Source organism: Lycium barbarum, chromosome 5, assembly GCF_019175385.1.
Source record: "Lycium barbarum isolate Lr01 chromosome 5, ASM1917538v2, whole genome shotgun sequence".
Classification (NCBI taxonomy): domain Eukaryota; kingdom Viridiplantae; phylum Streptophyta; class Magnoliopsida; order Solanales; family Solanaceae; genus Lycium; species Lycium barbarum.
This window is the reverse complement of record NC_083341.1, coordinates 1962077-1983051: the sequence shown is the minus strand read 5'-3', so window position 1 is coordinate 1983051 and position 20975 is coordinate 1962077. Positions and strand designations below refer to the sequence as shown.

The following is a 20975-nucleotide window of genomic DNA, read 5'->3' as shown; positions in this document are numbered from 1 at the left end:
GTGTAATCTGTCTAAGCAGTTACTTTCTGAATAACTCATATCCAGAGGCGGCTTTAGGAACTACATCAAGTTAATATTCAATAATTATTGAACTCACAATCAAATATTTATAGATATTTTATGTATTTCTTAATACATACATAGGGTCTGAACAAAAGTTACTGGGTGCATATGAACATGTAACACATAGGCTAGCTCCGCATCTGCTCGTATCGTTCTATAGTTTTAAAAAAACCCTGTATAAACACATTACTGCCATGTTCAAAGTCCCAGTCTTTAACCTTTCCCTCTTCAACTCCCAGTCCCTCTTTCCCTTTCCCCACCAAAAAAAGGTGAAGAAAAAAGGTTAACCACTTGGGCAAACAAAGAGTGAAATGATAACTATTTTATATAGATGCTACGAGTGTTATTGAAGGGGAAGAACGCAAAAAAGCTCTTAAGTTCATTGGGGCTTTAAGTGCAAAGCGCAAATAAAGCGTCAGCCTTCATGAAGAAAAAATACAAATATGTATATGTAGTCCAAGACTAATAATTATCATAAATAACAAATATAGGAACAAAGAAATTGAAAAATATGAATTGTTTAGTGTCGCCTCTTCAGGATTACGCTCATTGGCAAGGAAACATATGCCTTAGAGCCTTGATGACGACACTGAAGCGCCCGCTCAACATGTTTTGCGCGTTGCTTCAAGGCTTAAGCACGCTTTAAGCGCACCTTTAATTGTTTTTGGGGGTGGAGTTGCTGGATAGGGGGAGGGAGTTGGAGGGCAAGTAGAAATCTTGAACATTTGTTCAATGTGAAGAACTTTCAAGGAGCTACTACAAATAAATTGCTTAGAGAACCAGAAGAAAAAGATGAAAAAACAGGCAACAAGCAGATTATCACTATCAGAAAATATTTCAGACAAACATAAGGGCAATAAAGAAATAATGGAATAAAATATTTCTTTATCCCATTTTCCTTGTCCTAGAGGAAGGTAGTGGGAGTGGGGATGATCACAAAGACCAGAAGTTTGATTATTGGTTAGTCCTAAAATGCTAAAGAAGAATTGTCTTAGAATAACTAAAATAAACAAAACTTTCACACTATTTCTGCCAAGGAAAGATAACACAATGCCCATACCTTCAGCCTGCCTCGCTCAAATTACGGAAAAGCAGCACGAAGCACGGGAAAAAACTTTGGAGCAATTCACCTTCAGTTTTCAAATTCACAAATTACGGAAAAGCAGCACGAAGCACGGGAAAAAACTTTGGAGCAATTCACCTTCAGTTTTCAAATTCACAATTTCTACCCGACCAGTGCAGCAGCTTCTTCCAATTTCTTCCAATTAAGTTTGCGCTGCTCCACAAGGCCGGTGGCACCGGCTGCTCTTTCATTGTATTCCTTTTCACACTCCTCGAAAAATTCTGAATCCATCTCCAAGAACATTCTCCGGACATTGGAGGTCAGCCCGTGGACTGCCTGATTCCAGTGGCCATACATATTCCTTTCTAGTGGCTCAAAGATTATTGGCAAAATTGCACGTCGATTCTGCGCGATCAAATCTACTATATGTTCATTGTTCCATAGGAACAGAGCTCTCTCAGCAACCTGCAATACATAAAAATCTTTGGATCATGATATCATTTGCAACCTTCTGAAGTATCAATATCATAAAGTACAACAAACAACAACAACAAGCCCAGTATAATCCCACTATGTGGGGTCTGGGGAGGGTAGAGTGTACGCAGACCTAACCCCCACCTTGAAAGGTAGGGCGGCTGTTTCCGAAAGACCCTCGGCTCAAGAGAGGAGAAAAAGAGAGGAAAAGACAAAAGGTTAGATATGATCAAGCGTATCGAAAACAATATGAAAACAAGAAATAACAAAACAAGAAAGTCATGATAAAAGGAGTATCAACTGCTATAGATAACTATGAAAATGAAACAATGGAAGTAAATAAATCATTCGAAACCAACAGATACTCGCAGAAATCAAGATACAAGAAACTATAGAACAACATAACTACTCTTAAGGGAGTATAAACGCGACTACCTACTATCCTTCTACCCTAATATGATTCCTCCATACCCTCCTATCTAAGGTCATGTCCTCCGTAAGCAGGAAATGCGCCATGTCCTGTCTAATCACTTCCCCCAAATACTTCTTCGGCCTACCTCTACCTCTTCTGAAACCGTCACTGGCCAACCTCTCGCACCTCCGCACTGGGGCATTTTCAGCTCTCCGCATCACATGCCCAAACCATCTCAGCCTCGCTTCCCGCATCTTGTCTTCCACTGAGGCTATTCCAACCTTGTCTCGGATGACTTCATTCCTAATCCTATCACTCCTAGTGTACCCACACATCCACCGCAGCATCAATATCATAAAGTGCGAACCAAAAATCAGCGGGCAGAACCAACAGTAGTATATTTTAAATGCTAGAATCTCAATTTCACAATAACAGAACACTGCATAAAGCATTCTAGAGATACATCAAAACCATGAACAACAACAATAACAACATACCCAGTATAATCCCACCTACTGAGCATCAAAACCATGGTACCTTGTAAATTTTATCTGGTTCATTTTAGAATATCTACTTCATCCATAAAAACCTTCAAGGAGGCCAAAACAAAAAAAGGCAAAATGGCAATTGATGCATATCCCAATAAACTTAGATCTTCTCTCTCTGCCTCATTTTTTCTAAGTTGCTCAGACTAGGGTGCAGGCATCCGATACGCGTGCTGCTCTAGAGATCAGATCCTTCATGATCTAAATTTTAAGATTCGAGGGTACGGATCTAGGTATGTATACGGGTACGGGGATTTTAGCTAAAAATAATTCAAATATCTAAAAATAGAGTTATAAAAATATCCCTAAATTATGGTGGACTATTTGGAAGGAAAGGAAAGCACGAATTTTATAATATGCTTGCATTAGATTTCTAAATCCTATTTCAAGCAAACTACAATAATGTTTTAGGAGTTTCTAGCCAACCAGCAAAGGGAGTGAAGGAAAGCCTTATGCAATCAATAAGCATCAATTTTAAAAATATAAAGCTTGTATCCTTGCGCCAGCAAGAGATAAACTCATTCATATGAATATTTTTCGTTGCATTAACTGCTCTAATTCAGTCACAGATTACTACAACTCATTTATATGAACATTTTCCATTGCATTAACTACTCTAATTCAGTCACAGATTACTACAATATCAAGCGCACTCATGTAAAAGTGAACTCACCTACCCCCATACTCCATAAGATAATATTCAATTTTACTGATAGTTACAAAATATCATATTTCTAAAGTAATCAAGTCATGAATTTTACACTTAAAACCTAGTTCCTTCAATAAACAGGATGGTGGAGTTTCACCTTGTTCTTTTATGACGGTGGTGTCCGGGCCAACTTGCACGCAACTTGACTAATTCTAGTACCTGCTACCTTCCATCAAGAAAGGTACCGGCTAACTCTGGCCACCTGGTGGAAGAAAATAACCTAGTGTTTTTTTTTTTGTCTCAACTGGATTTGAACTGGCACATCATGGTTCTCCCCCACTTCAATGACCACTAGGCCACACCCTTCGGTGCAATTTTTCAACTGATATCTAATACTTAGAAGGCTTTCTTTCCTTCCACCTTATTTTTTCTTTGAGGGGGTGCGGGGTTGGGGAGTTATATCGTCAAGACTGACCTTGAATCATAGAGCATAAATCAAGCATCCAAATTACAAAAGCTTAGAGCAAAGAACAACAATAAAGAAACAAAAAGAAAGAAGACCCACATTTATCAGTTCACACTTGATGAATATGCATAAGGGGAAACAATGTAGTGAGCATAAGGATAATAATGATAGACACACCTGAAAATGGGGACTATTGATGCTACGTCCAAGTTGCTTGAAAAGAGGAACCAAACAGCGCTGAAATTCAGCAGGCTGTGTACCTTCCAGAACTTCTTCCAGTTCACCAATAAAAAGAACCTCCTTTCCGCAATTAGTAAGTGGCCAGTATTTTAGCAGCCCCCTGATAACAATATCCGCCAATCTGTAATCTTTCTCAACAAACTGAGTGATGCAGTAGGACAACTGATGGTGATATGCAGAAACACATTTAGGCTTGTGGAGAGGAATGAGTGCCCGAACAAGAAACAACTTGTGCTCTTCTTTCATTGGCAGAGCAAAACCGTTTATTACACTTCCAAGAATCTCTAGCAATTCACCGATACCATTATGCCTCTCCGTCTCAAATATAAACCTGTAGAATACATTGTTTATACCATTCCTTATAAATGGCCTATGAACCATGAATTTCCCGTATATGCGGTGAAGAATAGTTTTCAAATAATCCCGCTCTCTAGGATCCTCCGCATCAAATAAGTCGAGCATTTTCAACACAAACGAATGGTCAAGATATCGTTTCGCAACCTTGGTATCCATTTCGGACGACAGCACGTACCTTAAAAATAACTCATACACTAATTGCAAATGTGGCCACGATGGCTCCAAATACATATCGTCCTCTTCCTCTATACCTTCCGACCCGGTATTTTCATGGGAAGCAGGCGGAAGGCACCGGAAAAGGTTGGTGGATATCATCCTAATCAACTCTTCCTGCATTATCTCATTCATTTTACACGAACCCGATTGAACTAAATCAACAAGCTCGGTTAGCGTTTGCCTCTTGATCTCCTTTTGTCTAGCACACTTCACCGTATCCGAGAAATCAAATTGCACACAGCAAATTTGGAGCTTCCGGATAAACAAAACATGGCGTTCGGATAGTGCAACTTCTTTCAATAAGGGCAATACCTCAATCACACTAGGATCTGGTGTGGCATTTGCCAAAGTAACAGGCTGTGATGATGTCACACCTGACGTCGCTATTCGCGAGGCGTGATCGACAGGTGCATTAGGCACCGACGTCGGTATTGGAGGCTCAATAGCCTCCCCTTTGGAGCTTTTCTTCCCTCTTTTTATTATCTTAAACATAACTCCTTAATCTATTTCACCTCAAAACTAGCACTATGAAACAAAAATACCAAATGGGGTTCTCCTAATTCACCATTATACAACATTCAAAATCAAACAAATCCCTAGCAAATCAATAAAAGAATCATTTTTTCACAACTTTAATACAAATTCCTCAAAAGGGTATTCAATAAATCTAATTAACAACAAGAATATGAAATCCCAGATCAAAGATTAAATCTTTTTAACAATCCATGCTAGATTGGGAGCAAAAAAACAAGAACCAATCTGCAAAAAGTGAATATGAAATGATACATATAAAAAGACTAATCAAGAAACACATATTCAAGGTGTAATAGGGGCAAGATTTGTTTTTTCTTATTTATTTATTTATTTATTATGGAATAAAAAGGGGAGTTGAGAAAGGTACCTGAATAGTATTGGATTGAGGAAACATAGAGATCCGAGAAGAAAGGAAGGAAGAAGAAGAGAACATTTGTGTGTGTGTGTGTGTGTTTTTTTTTTTTTTTTTTTTTTTTGTGAGTTTTTGAGTGTGTGTGAATGTGTAGCTGGTATATTTTGAGGTTAGAAAATAAAAGAAAATATTTTTAATTATTATGTAATACACACTGAGAAAATAAAGAGAAATAAAAAATGAAAAGATAGTACCCCATCCGTTTCAATTTGTTTGTCTGACTTTAATTTGACATGAAGTTTAAGAAAGTGAAAAAACTTTTAAATCTTATGGTCTTAAACTATAGATAATAGTTATGTCAAATGAACCAAAATGTCATTTTATTTTGTGGTCTTAAACATATCACGTTGAAAGTTGGAATTAAAGAGTTGTCAAAAAAGGAAAGAGATATTCTTTTTTAAACGGATTAAAAAAGAAAATAAGAAAAACAAATTAAAACGGAGGGAGTAGTATATGTTTCCTTTTGCCGGGACTACTTCAAAATTTGAATCCAAAAAGTATTTTTAGTTTCTTGAATATTTTGTTTAATTCTCTAAATTTTCTTCAATTGAGAAACTTTTAAACTATTATATGCTTCAAAAGATTTTGAAACAATTATAATAACTTATAATAAAAAGAAAGTTTGTAAAATATTTAAAGAAAAAGTAGTAACCTATTCTTCTTCATAAAAATATTTCCTTCCGATAATTCCATTAAATACCAGGTAAAAAATTACTAATAGTCAGTATTTGCATTAGGCACCCACTAATTCGAATTAGGCTTGTTTAAGGGGTTCGCTTATATTTTAGATCTCATCCTACAAACTCGATTGTTTTTTTCACTTCGTTTATTTTATTATTTTGTTGTTATTAATGCCTATTATTACTGCTATGTTTGCATCTTTTCTTGAGTCGAGGGTCTATCAGAAACAATCTCTCTTTTTATCGGATGACCCCGAAGGAACTCGAAAACAACCTTTCTACCTTCAGAAAGTAAAGGTAATGTCTGCATACACTCTACCCTCTCCTAGACCCCACATGGTGGGATTATACTCAGTATGTTGTTGTTGTTGCTGCTTATTATGGGGGAAACGTTCCTTGACGGAATGTCTTCATACCTATGACTCAAACTCAAGACTTTTAATTCAGAGTAGCAGGATCCTATCTATCCGATCACAACCCGTATTGATGTCTTTAAACTATTAAAATTAAAACATCCTCAACTCTTACCTTAACAGGCAAAGTTAATAGGAAAATTTACTTGTCATAGCTACTTCCAAGACTTATTTATGAATAATAACTACCTTTTATTTTATTTATTGTTCATAATTAAAATATTTTCTTAAATTACACATCATAACTAGTGTCCTGTATTTCACAAGTTTCTCTTTTAAATTGGTTTTCTCTCACCTTTCAAATCTATTTCTCCCTCACCCTTCTCTTTCTCTTTCTCTTTCTCTTTCTCTCTCTCCGTTCCCTCTCCTGCCCCCAGATCTTTTCTCTTTACATAAATCCCTATGGACTACTCTACTTCACTTTCTTCTCCACAACGGCGCACAATAGTTTTTCTCCTTAACCTACGCTTCACTTAACCCTTCAATTTCCTTTAAGCTTAACTGAGAGTTTAGTTTTCGGATTAATGGATTTGTGTCCTTTTGTTCGACTAAGTGTGTGTAATTTAGCGTTAAAAATTTCGGTAGCTTCGAAACCGGCTAGTTCTGTGGTTCACCCTTCCTCGTCACTGTGTTACTGTAAAATCAAATTGAAGAATTTTCCTCTCCAAACAACAGTTATACCGTGGTGTGAATTCAGGCAGGTTGTTAGGGAAAGTTGAAGTACCGTTAGATTTATCGGGAACGGAAGTTAGGTCTGTGTTATTTCACAATGTTGAATCTCTTCTCTCATTGATAACAGCGCTATTCTACCGTCCCTCCGGCATGAATCCAACGCATACTCCACCGATGAGAATTGTGGAGCTTCATGCTCACCAAGTGTTTGATAAAACGTTTCAGTGTACTGTTTCAGTATATTTCAGCATATTTCATTGTATTTCAATGTATTTCTAATTTATGAAACAGTTTCTGATATATTTCATTGTATTCCATTGTATATACGCATACTACAATTTTATATTTCTTAAACAATCAACCATATTTCATTGTATTTCAGTGTATATTTTTTTGTATTTGGAAGTATTTCTAAAAGTTTGGAATGGAGTAATTTGGAGAGAGAAACGTGGGCTGTTATGGAACTTCAACAGTTATGCGTGATACATGGTTGATTTAATTTGACTTACCATTTAAAATGAAAGAAGATAATTTGTTCCATAAATATAGCCTATTTTTACTCTGCCAGATTTTGTATTTCAGTGTATTTCAAAAATGCGAACTCTGCCGAATTTTGTATTTTCGTGTATTTCCCTGTATTTCTAAAACGCCAAATACAACAAAAACTAGCTACGATTTGTAAATATAAAAAAAGTAGTTATAAATTGTTAGAATCTACTAAAAGATAGTTGTTTATGTAAATTTCACAAGTTAATAATCCTCACAACTTGTGCCTAAGGGACAACAAAAATTCAAGTCCCAAAATGTCCCGGGGGGGGGGGGGGGGGGGGCTTAATGGGCCAGGCCACTTTATCTAGGGGACTGGGTTGGGCCTGAGCTAGTCTACAACTTTGTTCGGATAGTGGGTCAGACCAACATATTTCCCACCATCAATCCTCTTACAATGCATTATAATACGCATGTTACCACTAATTATATGTCAATTTTTTGTGCGGATTAGCCTTCAAAGGAAACTTTAATTTTTGCCCCTCAAATTGGTGGTCTTAATTTTCGTCCTTCGCCTAATATCTCGAGGTTTGAGTTCGTATCCCAGCTCAGTGTTTAGAAAAAAAAAAAAGGGGGGGGGGGGGGGGGGGGGGGAGAAATTTCGCAAGGCAGAATTTCAAACTCTATCTTTGCATGAGGCCTAACTTTGCTACGAAACTCTGCCTTGCGATTTTTTTTTTTGATTGAGCAGAAATTCGAACCCCAAACCTCATGTTATTAGGCGAAGGACAAAAATTAAAGATCACCAATTTGAGGGGCAAAAATTAAAGACCAGTGCCTTTGAAGGGTAATCGTGCAAATGACCCCATCTATCAAGTAGTAAATTATTTATGAAATTTTGGAAATAACATCTATAATGATCTCATTAAAGGATTTATTATTGATCATTTTCTCCTTTGAGCTGAGGGTCTATCGGAAACGCCTTCTCTACCCCTCAAAGGTAAAGGTGAAGTCTACGTACATGCTACTCTCCCCATACTCCACTTGCAAAATTACACTGAGTATGTTGTTATTGTTATTCATCATTTTCAAAATCAGATTACAGCATAAGCATAATTCATAATATATTCGACATAATTTTTCAAAAGTTTCATCCAAATATTATGAACCATAGGAAGCCAAAGGGGAATCAAGTACTACCAGCAACAGAAACCAAGAAACTTGAACAGGAGCATATGGCAAAACCAATGAGAAAATATAACTAGATTATTTCTTTCACTCTAATCAACAAAAGCACAAAAATCAACTAACTCTTGTGGTGTTTACTTGGTAAAATAGTTGACTTGGGTGCATCTTTGTGTTTAACTCCAATGTTAAAACATTTAAATGATCGATTTATGTTGTATAAATTGACAATGAGATGGAAATTTTATAGTAGCAGTGTAATTAAAATAACTATAACATATTATTAGTCTATTTCTCAAGAGAGTTGTTAAGAACAATTACTTATTGGATGCTGGTCAGCGGGGTACTTATGCTATTCCAATTGAAAGTTTTTCAAGAACTTCCATATTTCCGAAAATATTTTAACATCTCACGAGAAAGTTATATTCTGTAGTTATAGTTGAATTATATAACGAAACAAATAACCATATGTGAAGTATATTAGGGTTCTGAGAAAATAAACATATTCCCATGTCAAATACTAGCATCTAAACATCTTATAATGATCCAAGCTCAACTGTTCAGGTATTGTCCATTTTGATTCGATTTGTTTGAGCCACCTCAAGGCTTTTGGACTTTAAGGGCTCGTTTGGTTAGAAAACAAGTTATCCCGGGATAACTAATCCCGGGATTGTTATTCCACCCTCAATGTGGGATAAAAAAATACTATAATTCCGGGATAACTAATCCCGGGATTAGTTATCCCGAGTTTTTATTCCAACCAAACGTGGGATAAGGCAGCACTAAATTTTTATCCTAAGACTATTTTTGCTTATCCATCATACCAAACGAGCCCTAAGGGTTATCCTTTTGGTCTTGAACCCAAAAGAAGTCTCCACAGTTGAATATTAAACTCGCTCTTATATGATGATCATAACTTTATTTGACCATTCTGATGTGATCTAAAACCCTCTTACGAGTTCAGCGCCAACGATCGTAGGCTGTTACAACTTTAAATTTTATTGATAGCATACAAATTATATACATTATTATGTATATAGATTATATTCCAAAAATATACATCCAATCGAGGCGTCTCACATGTGTAATAATGTCAATAATAATATGGAAATCAAGGTTCCAATTTGATCATTAGTTCATACTCTAGAGAAGATATTGAATAATATTTTTCATATATGAAGATAAGAAAAACATATGGACAGCAGATAGACATATTTTGTAAGAAACAAACAATAGAGGAAACATATAATTAAGATTTTCAATGCAGTCTTCCTTATATCAATGCAAGAACATTTTAAATTATTGTTACTACCAGATCTAGATCTCCTCAATACAGAAAACAATTTCTCCTCGTATCAATTAAACAAATAAAATATGTGAGACAATTAACATGGCTAACAACTGGTTTCACAGAGATTAATTAAGACACTCTTTACGTCAAACAAAAAAAAACAAATCACATTTCTCCAAAAAAAAGAAACAACAACAACAACCCAGTGAAATCCCACAACGTGGGGTCTGGGGAGGGTAGAGTGTACGCAGACCTTACTCCTACCAAAGTAGGACAGCTGTTTCCGAAAGACCCTTGGCTCAATAAAAAAAAAGCATAAAAAGAGGTCAGATAAGGCTAAGAGATTCAAGGCGATATGGAAATGAAATAACGCAAGCGACAATGATAACATATGCTAATCAAAGCACAGGAAATAACAGATAATAGCAGAAATCAGAGCACAAGAAATTATACTGCGATAATGCGACTACTAATAAGACAGAATTTAAATTACAGTTTAATTAAAGGATTTAAGTTATATACTTCCATCTCTTTTCATATTAGTGTTATTTAACCTTTTATATCAGGTTATTATTCTATTTTTGAGGTTACACATCAACTGCCTTACTATAATTAAAGATTTAAGCTTATTATGGTAAGTCAACTTAACCTACTCATGTAAAAAATCTAAATATTGTCCTTACACAGAACTTGAACTTTTAATCGTATTAACTAGAGAGTCGGGATTCTTTTTCTATTTTTAATTCTTTTTAATTATACATAGAGGTGGGATTGCAATGCGAAATTGAACCTTCATCAACAGTGAATGTTCAGACAGTCAATCAACTTCTCGGTAATCTTGATCGACTCCGCCATTGTACACGGCAGATATACAACTCACCGTTAATGGGATCCAAACTAATGGCATTCCAAAATGAGTTTAACTATACACACTGACAATGTAAAACAAAAATTTACACTATCAAATGTTAAAAATTGCAATTAACAAGTGGATGAAAATTTGATATTTGGAAACTAGAGATATGATTAGATATCAGATTACATGTAATTCTTAATAATCCTTAGTAGAATTAATATTATTTTTGAAGAAGACCACCATAATTTTCAGCCATAGCCATTTCTTTCTCAGCCACTTTAGCTTCCTCTCTGAATTTCTTGTAAATATCATTCTTGTAAAACTTCCTAGTCCTCAACACCAAAATAATTGACACAAATGCCCCAAGAATTGTAACTCCTGTGATAATAATAAAGGCCAATTTGAAACACTCAGCCCCTATACACTCCAAATCTTCACCAATTTTCCTAGTTTTTCCCATAGCCATCATTTGTCTCTCAGCCTCTTTATCATATAAATGGCCAGCCACTCTTACATTTAGCAAATATGCCCCAATTGGACTTGCCACTGATCCAAAATTGTAAAGAGTTGAGTAATATTTCAGCCCAAATAGCTCTGAAATTATGGCATAGAGCAATGGCCATTGTGCCCCAAAGCAAAATCCTATGACTATTGATGCAACATATAGGCCACCGGGCACGTTGAACGCGATTAAAAGATGGCCTAAACAAGAGATCACAAGCGTTATCGTGAGCATAAGTGGCCTAGGAAATTTGTACTTTGACAAGAAATGTTCAGACAAGAAACCAGACACAACTCTGCCTAAGTAATTCCATATGCTCACTAGTGATACAAATGTGCTAATGCTGGCTTTTGGATAGCCTAATGAAGTCCCAATTTGTCCCAAGTTGTCTATTGCTGTTAGTGTCCCTCCAACGCCACAAATCGTCGCGAAAAACAGGACTAACATGTCAATGCTGAAAAGGGTTTGAAGTATAGTGTAGTCTTCACCTCTATCCGGTGTGCGAAAAACTGTTTTCCAACAAGAAGCAGATTCTTGATCACTTGAATTTTCTTGATCTTTTGATGGTCCACTAGTAGAAGGTGCTGAGGGGGGTGTTTGGGTAACCAACTGGGGCTGAGAAATTTCACAATCTGGGTCCTCAGTTACTAACTTCACTTGTGATATACTTTCCAATGCTTGTTTCTTGATTTTCAAAGAATCAATTTCCTCTTTGATAACAATAACAAGTGGCAAACAGAGCAAAAACAGAACAATGGCTGTGCTCAAACCATATTCAGTCTGTTTAAAATCAAGTTTTTTCTGAAGTATAATGATCAACATGAGAAATCCAGCTAGGCCAAGTGATGTATACAGAAACTTGTAAAACACTTTCATCTCATGTGCAATCCGAACCACCCTCATAACGCGAATTATACGCAAGAAAACAAACGAAACGACACAAGGAAGCCAACCGATAAGCAAAATGAGAGACTTAGAGTCATTACCATAAATAGCATGGTAAATTTGTGTCAACATTGCACCACTTAGCCCAACATAGCCCTTAAGTAGTCCAAGAACCGCGCCACGACTCTCGGGGAAGTTCTTGACACAAGTGACCATTGCACCAGTGTTGGCAAAAGACTGAGAATTTGCACCAACACAAATGTACACACACATATGCCATATTTTGGGTTTTGGGATTTTTTTGGTCACTGCTAGCCAAACCATGAAGTAGCCAAAAAAGTTAAGGACAGCACCAAATAAGAGAACTACCCAAGGGGGTGTTATTTCATTGATTAGGCCAGATAGGACACCAACATTGGACCCTAAATCTTTGAAGAAACTGAGTAAATTAAGGGTGGTTTGATCATATCCAAGAGAAGTTTTGATATCAGTAGAGTATATACCAAATATGTATGTGGAACCAGAGGCTGATAAGATTAGAACAGCAGCAAATACCATGAACCATCTTCCTGTTAGGACTTGTACTGTCAAGCTCTTCATGTTGGATTCAACACCAGTACTTGCAATGGCCATGTTTATTTAGTTCTTGTTGGAAGTGAAATAGAATATGCTGTGTCTTAGAATGAGGCATGTATAGATGTGTGTGTCTACATATATTTAAAGGATTAAGTTGTATATAGTTATAGAGTCAGATTTTAAGAGCCCGTTTGGATTGACTTATAAGTTGCTTATCAGCTGTTTTCAGTTTTTTTGAGTGTTTGGCTAGCCAGTTTAAAGTCATTTTGTGCTTAAAATAAGCTCAAAAAAATAATTGGGCCCATTTGACTTAACTTATCTAAAGCAACTTATAAGCTGAAAACAGCTTATAAGCCAAAAAAAATAAGTTAGACTATCCCCAACTTATTTTTTTTAGCTTATAAGCTGTTTGCAGCTTATAGGCATAAGCCCATCCAAACAGGCTCTTAGAAAATGAGTTTATGGGTTCCTACAATGATCATAAGTGAATATTATATAAGAGATTTTTTACGTTTAAGAGCAATATTTAATAGTTGATAACACAAATGACATAACTTTTGCATCTTAACATAAATAGCAAAATTTATATCACTTTTAGCATATGCATACAAATTTGTACCGTTATTTACTTAAATAAATATATTAAATGAGGTCCCAAAAAATTAGGGACTTATATTTATACCCTTTTTGTGTTCCAAATTTCTCTCTTCTATAATTGATATCAATTCCCTTAGCATACAAATCTGTAACGTTATTTACTTAAATAAATATATTAAATGAGGTCCCACAAAATTAGGGACTCATATTTATACCTTTTTTGTGTTCCAATTTCTCTTTCCTATAATTGATATCAATTCCCTCATCTCGTATATATTTACATTTTTTCTATTCATTCTAATTTTTCTTGTTTTTTAATACTATATTTTGATATAATACAGGTATTTTTCCTGAGTATGTCACATATCATTTTTAATATTATATATTTGATTTAATATATATATATAAACTACATATATAGCGTTTAATATTTTTTTGAAGTTGTCATCTTACTCGATCAATTTATTTTCAATTAGTAAATGTTTATTATATCAAATAATGGATTGTATATAATATAATAAAAATAAATAAGCAAAATGTATCATACATAAATATAATAGACATATTTTACACTTGATTTATACCGATATATATATATATATATATATATATATATATATATATATATATATATACAGACACACACACCATACAAGCACCATCAACAATATATGTAGTATGTAAAAATAATATGTGCAATATCAAATTTGAATTTCAAAAAAGAAAAGAAAAGGAATTTTTCCAAGATAAGAAGAAATCAAGAAAGAAAGAAAGATATTAATAAAAGGTAAGGAAATTTTTTTTCACCTATGTCCCAGCGTTATTTTAGGGATAGGTTGAGAAAAAAAGGGGAGGATTATGTTTCTTCAGATATGGAAAGTAAGTGTTTTATGGCTACTTTTGATATATCAATTTTTATGCTGAAATTATGTGATGTTGTTTCTAACATTGTTTAGTTCTGTAAAGTTTATATATAGTTATGAAGAAAATAGCATCTATTGACTATTTTGCGGCCTTGTCTTTAAAAAATAGTCAATGTCACAGAGTTTCGAATCCCACCTATGAAATTTCAAGACAATGTTCTAGAGTATCAACTGTGAAAATTGAAACTCCATGATAGCGATCATTTTTCAATTGCAAGGTTAAAAGTGGCTTTTTGTGAATTTTAGCCAATAACTATTGGGTTAACGGTCAAACATTTATATTGATATCAAGTGAATTTTCTTAATGCATACAATATCTAAGCAAAAAATATTGGTTTTGCATGAAACCAAAGGTTATACTATAGATTCGCTTCTATATACTAACAATATAAAGATTATTTTTATGCCGCCAGTGTAGTTTAACATATGATGACAAGTTAGCGAGTATCAATTTGACAATTTGATCATTAATGCTTATCATAGAAATATATTTATGATTATTTTACAAGCGATCTGCTTGCATAGATATATTTTTTACACTATCGATATATATATTGAATTCTTAAAGAGATAAATGTCATCATTCATGGAGAAAAAGGTTCCTTTCTATATAGATCTTGCGCAACCCACGCCTACGTCTTAGGGGTATGGATTATTGGGATATGGGAAGAACTATTATATTGACTTCATAGTTGACTTGAAAGCCAGATTCTTGGATAGGTAGAATAGAGAAAGAAATATACTGTCAGTTATTTAATTCATAAGAATTTTTCAGTTAACGTTTTAATGATTGTAAATTTTATTTTTCGCACTTAATGAAGGTCGAATTTGAATGATTCAAATTTCAGATAGTTAATGCTTGTTTTTTAAATTTATTTTTATATTAAACCGTTTAATATGTTTGAATAGATATGAATCATTCAGCTTTTGGACATAGTCTTGACAATCACTATTATTACTATCATGATCACTTTATCACCACCACCGTTAACCAACATCCACATCGTACCATCGCCATCAACCACCACCATTGTCCCCAGCCATTATTATCACTAGGGGTGGACACTGTTTGGGCCAACCCGAACTTTTTAAATATTTGGTTTGGATATTTGGATTATGGATTGGACTTCGGATTTTATTTTTAAAATTTATGAATTTCGAATTGGATATGGATTTAGTACTATGGATTTTTGGATATCCGAAAATCCAAAATTTTTATACCTTTTATCTAGATCACCTATATCATATATGTCCAGTACTATAGTTTCTAAAGGTCCAATAGATTAGTACCTAAGACCCTACCCATTAAAATATTAAATCCAATATACAATTCTCTACTAAATCAAATATAATATAGGGTTTTCTTACTTCTCAAGTCTCAAAAGTCTCACGTTAGTGTCACCCACTGCAGAGTTTTTTGTTATTTTTCCAGATGACTACTTAGATTTTATTTTGTTCATTTTCACTTTTACAGAATGTTTTTATTTTGTATGGATTTACTATGTTGGACATGATTTGGATTTGTTAATCCTAATTTGAACTCGAAGGCTTTTTTTACTGAGTAATTAAGATTTAGATTTACCTCTATGGAACTAACACATGAGTTTCGTTCCTAATAAGTTTGCCTTAAGTCTCAAAGGTCAAATCCGAAAACCCGAAATATCCAAACCGAATAATCTGAAACCGAACTTAAAATATCCAATCAAATATGAACTTATTTGGATTGGATATTTGTTATGTTAGCCTTGTAGACAGTCATACTCAGTCATTCAGTTGTTTTGGTTTAGCCATGTTGGCTACTTTCAGATATGTTCAGATTGTCTAAGTATTTCCGCATTATGATATTTCAGTCAGACTTTTAGTTAATCAGCATGTGTTAGTTTTATTTTATAAATTAGTTTTGTTCTGGTATCACATGTTGATTCAGCCAGCCAGTTGGTTCGCTCGGTCACATGCAGTCAGGCACCAGGTGCCGTGTTACGTCCAAGCAGGTTCGGGGCGTGACACATGACTGAGTATGACTGTCTACATGGCTAAACCAAAACAATGAACTTCCATAATATACCATTGGAAAGATATTTCAAAGGGCCACAACTTTTATGTTTTAAGCTTTCTCAAATTCCTAATGCATTTTCACGAAATTTGGCTGGAAGGAAGACGTATCGAAAACTTAGCCAATTCTATCGAATCTGAGCACCCCTCTATTAGCCATTTTGAGACGATCATATCTCCTTGATCCGGACCCAATTGGCCTGATCCTTATATTTATTGTCACACCCCATTTTAACCGGGTTTGATTTAAGGGTATGACGTATTGGTGATTCCTGTTTGTTTGTTTTAAGGAGTCGCCACCTAATTAATTTAACGGTGAATTAGAACACCTAGAGTTAACTAAGGTAAAGTTAAAAACTAAACCTCCGTTAATAGTCTGCTTAACCAATGTGATTCTAGGTAAGGGCTCTATATTATCCTAAAGGGAAGGGGTTAGGCATCCTTTAGAATCCGTTAACTTACAATTATCCGACCAACTTAGGTTGATTAATTAAGGATAGGGATGCAAATATAATATTTAAAGTTAAAGAAAATAGCTTATAAATACTACTGAAATTTTAAAAAAAAATATAAATTGTTGCTTGATATAAGATTTAGAGAAAATATAATAATTTACATAAAGGAAGATTTCAAACGTCATTTTGAATAAAATTTATAAAATTGCTAAAAAAGATTTAAATAATAATGCTTCTTAAAATAAGATTTGCATAGAATATATATATAGAAGAAGACGCGGGTTTGTACAGTATTTTAATAAATATTTGAAACAAACCAAACGGAGAGATATTAATAATTCTTTTCTGTGATTTTAAGAGCATAAACAAATATAAAATAGCTAATGTGAGTCTTAAGTAAACTCATATTATATCAATACACTTATATTATATCAATACGGTGTTGTAGAAATGCTTAGACTTATTTTTTCTTTAGAAGAAAATTATGACGAAAAAAAGAACTTAAATTTCCCTCCTTTTTCATTAATTTTCATTAATTATGTTTAGCTAAAATGATGTGCGATTGATTCCAAATTTTGAAGAGTTATTTATAAACATAATACTTGATTTTATATTTTTACATACTAATGACATTTTGAAGGTTTAGATAAGAAGAACATAATTTCTTTCATTTAAATATATATATATATAATCATTTTTTATTTTTTGCAAATAAATCTTTAAATAAATAAATATTAACATTATAAATGGTTTTAACATGAAAAGAAAAAGAAAGAGTAAAATTTATAGAATTGTTTGTTTGTCTTTCTTGAACTAATTACCCTTTGCTAAAACTAACCCACTAATTTACTAGAGTTCATCTAAGTTAAGAAAGCAAAACAAAGTAAAAGGGGTTAGTCGAATAATACAAACCAAATACATAAAGTAAAATAAGATAAAAAGGATGGAAATTAAATGGATCAGCCCGTTTTAGGGACTGCTGCGGCTGTTTTTCGTTCGCTATTGGGCCTTGGCCCAAAAAGTCTTCTATTTTGTTGCGGGTTGGTGGACACAAGAGAAAGTCGTGTTGGGCTTTTAGCCCAACCAAATGTGGAGGAAAAGTGAGTCCCTCGAACTCGTATGTGATGATCATGCATAAGACGAAAGGAAAAAGATTAGTACGTAATCGATAAATAAGGCTCAAACATATAAAATATAGATTCGAAGTAGATTAGTAAGTTAAATATATATACTGTATATGTTTGAGTATATTCATTCGGGAAATTAACACAACACAGTCAGGATGAAACGCAACTCAAAATCCGAATGTCAGGAGGCCATTTGCATGCATAATTTGACTATAGGATTTCGAAAAGGGCTTAAACATCTTCAATGCATAACAAATCATATACTGCCTGCACACTAAATACATTTAACATGCAATCATTGAAACGAGCAGGGTTCTACGTATTCAGTCTAAGGAACCTTCTATTTTCAACTGTTTAGTGCCGATGCTATTCATTTTACGTAACCTCTTCATTGTTCAAATCATATGATGGAGAGTTTTCCAATTCAAACAGACTCAGGCAGTCCTTGATTTGATTGAATAAAGTCTAATGAGTTTTCACAGAATTGAATTATAAAAGCCATGCGAAATTTAAGTAAGGCTATTGGTTGTTATATCTTTGATGGCATGCCCGCAATGAAAGAGATTAAATACTACCTAGTCATAAGGAACTTAACTGAGAAAAAAAAAAGTGATATTCAATATTCCTACCAGACATGCTGACTCAAACACAAGTAGGACAGGCCTATCGAATATGATGTCTATTTCTTTTTATAGAACAAATCAACAAGCAGCTAATTTCCTCCTCAAAGTGTGTCGTTTGTTTTATCAAAATAGCAACAGAATAAATAACAAATCACCATAGTTCTTGCTAAACTAACTGAACCTTTCAAAATTACACAAATTGTTATATTGAGATGGTAATTAGAAAGCAGCCAGAATCTTCAGGTTCAACAAATCTCAACATATAGCAGTAAAGCTTAATACTACATTCTCACCACACCAAAGCACCTGCCTCTTTCAAAACCAGTAGTTCTTTTAGTATGGTGTTGGCATCATATCATAACAGCCAACTATTAGCAAAGACAGACACGATGATGGGAATAGAACAGTAGTATGGGGAATTCTTACGAGCATAATCATGGTTCCAAACAAACAACACGACAGCCCAGCAGATAGACAATGGACTTTTATGAGAAACTACACAATACACTAAAGCAAACAGCATTGGCATAGCAATCGCAGCGAATATTCTTAAAAAAGTCAACTTAACATGAAATTATACACCTCATCTCCAGGTAAAACTATATTGATAAACCAGAAGAGATTACTCATTTTAGAAGGCATGTTAGCACTCAGAATGGACAAGATCTATTTCAAAATTCATATTTTTTGACATACTCTATTGCATAACTGTGACTGGCTCAGCACAGAGATTCCCATTCTCATGTTTTTAAACACAACAATTATATGTTTGGGAAAGTAGTAGGCAGAAGATAGGATAATATACGCATAACAGCCTGGTTTAGGACCACTAACACTCAGATTGTACAGCAGTTAACTAATATATTCTAACCACAACAACATATAGGCCAGACAATGCAACATTTTAGACAAATTCAGTTGAAACAAGTCAAATTAACACCCAAACATACCCAACAGATCTTGCTCATATGTTTCGAACATTGACTAAGTCATCCCTACACCTAAACCCACACAAATCATATAAGATATGCCTTAACTACATAACTGGAATTACCTAACTAATTGCTAACATGTCGATATCTTAACTGCCAATCTAGGATAAACAGAGCACGGCTAGCAAAATTAAAGGAGAGCTAAACCAGTCCGAGACGAACACATAAGCAGATTAGCCTACTAACCTGAATAAACCGACATGCTTAAGTTGAATACATAACACATAATAATTAAAGGAGCAAGAACACGCAAAAAAAAATAAAGAAAAGGAAAGGTTATTGACCTTCTCGGGATGCAGCGAAATGGGTGCGGGGCTTCGATATCTACTCGAACACTTCGAAATTTGATTCCCAGAAATAAAAGGTCGCATAAACAATTGGGATTTTCTACTTAGGGGGATTTTAGCAACAGAATGGAAAAAATCCCAGTTTCCTTGGGGAATTCTGAAAAAAAGAAAAAGGGAGACTTTTATAACCGATTTTCGCGATTTCTCAACCTTGATTCTTAGGGGTGGTTTTCTGTTCCAAAAAAAGGGGTCCTCAAAACTGTTCTAGGAACGATTATTTATAGCTCCTCCTCTAGGATTTGGGGCTAGGGTGTTCGTTTTGAGGAAAGGAGAGAGGAGTGGGGGAACAGGTGTGAAGGTGTGGTGCGGGTGTCAGACACACGTGGGGGTATGGGTGTGGTGGAGATGGTGTGACAGAGATGTCGGAGGTGAGTGGAATGTCGATGGGGTGTCGGTGATGAAGTGGGATTCACGAGGGGGGTATGGGTGTGGTGGAGATGGTGGTCACGTGGTGTGACAGGGGTGTCGGAGTGATGGGTGTGACAGGGGTGTCGGAGGCGAGTGGGATATCGGTGGTGAAGTGGGGATCACGTGGTGAAGTGGGGTGTGTCAGAGATGTCGGGTGAAGTGGTGGGGTGGCGACGGAGTGGATTAGTGGAGGTGGTGGTGGAGACGGTGGTGGAGACGGTGGTGGATAAGGGAAGGGAGCGGCGGAAGAGGGAGGTGATGAAAATGAGAAGGGAGCGGCGGAAGAGGGAGGTGGGGTGAGAAATGAGAGGAAACCCTAAGCGTTTCCCCTTTTTTGGACGAAATGGGTCAGACCCAGTCCATAAATGGACTGGGTCAATTCTTTTTAGACCGGGTATTAAGAGAGTAGGCTAATAAATTAAAACACAAATTATTCTAAAAATTGAGATAAGAGATATGGACTAGTCCAAAAAT

General features: G+C 35.0%; 2 protein-coding genes across 3 annotated transcripts; both read right to left on the bottom strand.

Annotated features, from left to right (window-relative positions):
• Positions 1-851: 851 nt before the first annotated feature.
• On the bottom strand, positions 852-5531 carry LOC132640076 (serine/threonine protein phosphatase 2A 57 kDa regulatory subunit B' beta isoform-like). Of its 2 annotated transcripts, XM_060356503.1 has the most exons (4): positions 5387-5531; positions 3850-5244; positions 1265-1591; positions 852-1193 (listed from the first exon to the last, which is right to left on the bottom strand). In XM_060356503.1, exons 2-3 carry the CDS (start codon positions 4975-4977, stop codon positions 1289-1291), a joined length of 1431 nt encoding a protein of 476 aa, XP_060212486.1. In that variant the 5' UTR covers positions 4978-5244; positions 5387-5531; the 3' UTR covers positions 852-1193; positions 1265-1288. The 2 variants fall into 2 exon arrangements, with proteins under 2 accessions (XP_060212486.1, XP_060212485.1); XM_060356502.1 differs by having other exon boundaries at positions 852-1591.
• Positions 5532-10981: 5450 nt separating this feature from the next.
• Positions 10982-13086, bottom strand: LOC132642171 (protein NUCLEAR FUSION DEFECTIVE 4-like). The gene has a single exon (XM_060359434.1). The coding sequence runs from the start codon at positions 13032-13034 to the stop codon at positions 11235-11237; it is 1800 nt and encodes a 599-aa protein (XP_060215417.1). The 5' UTR covers positions 13035-13086; the 3' UTR covers positions 10982-11234.
• Between the last annotated feature and the right edge of the window lie 7889 nt (positions 13087-20975).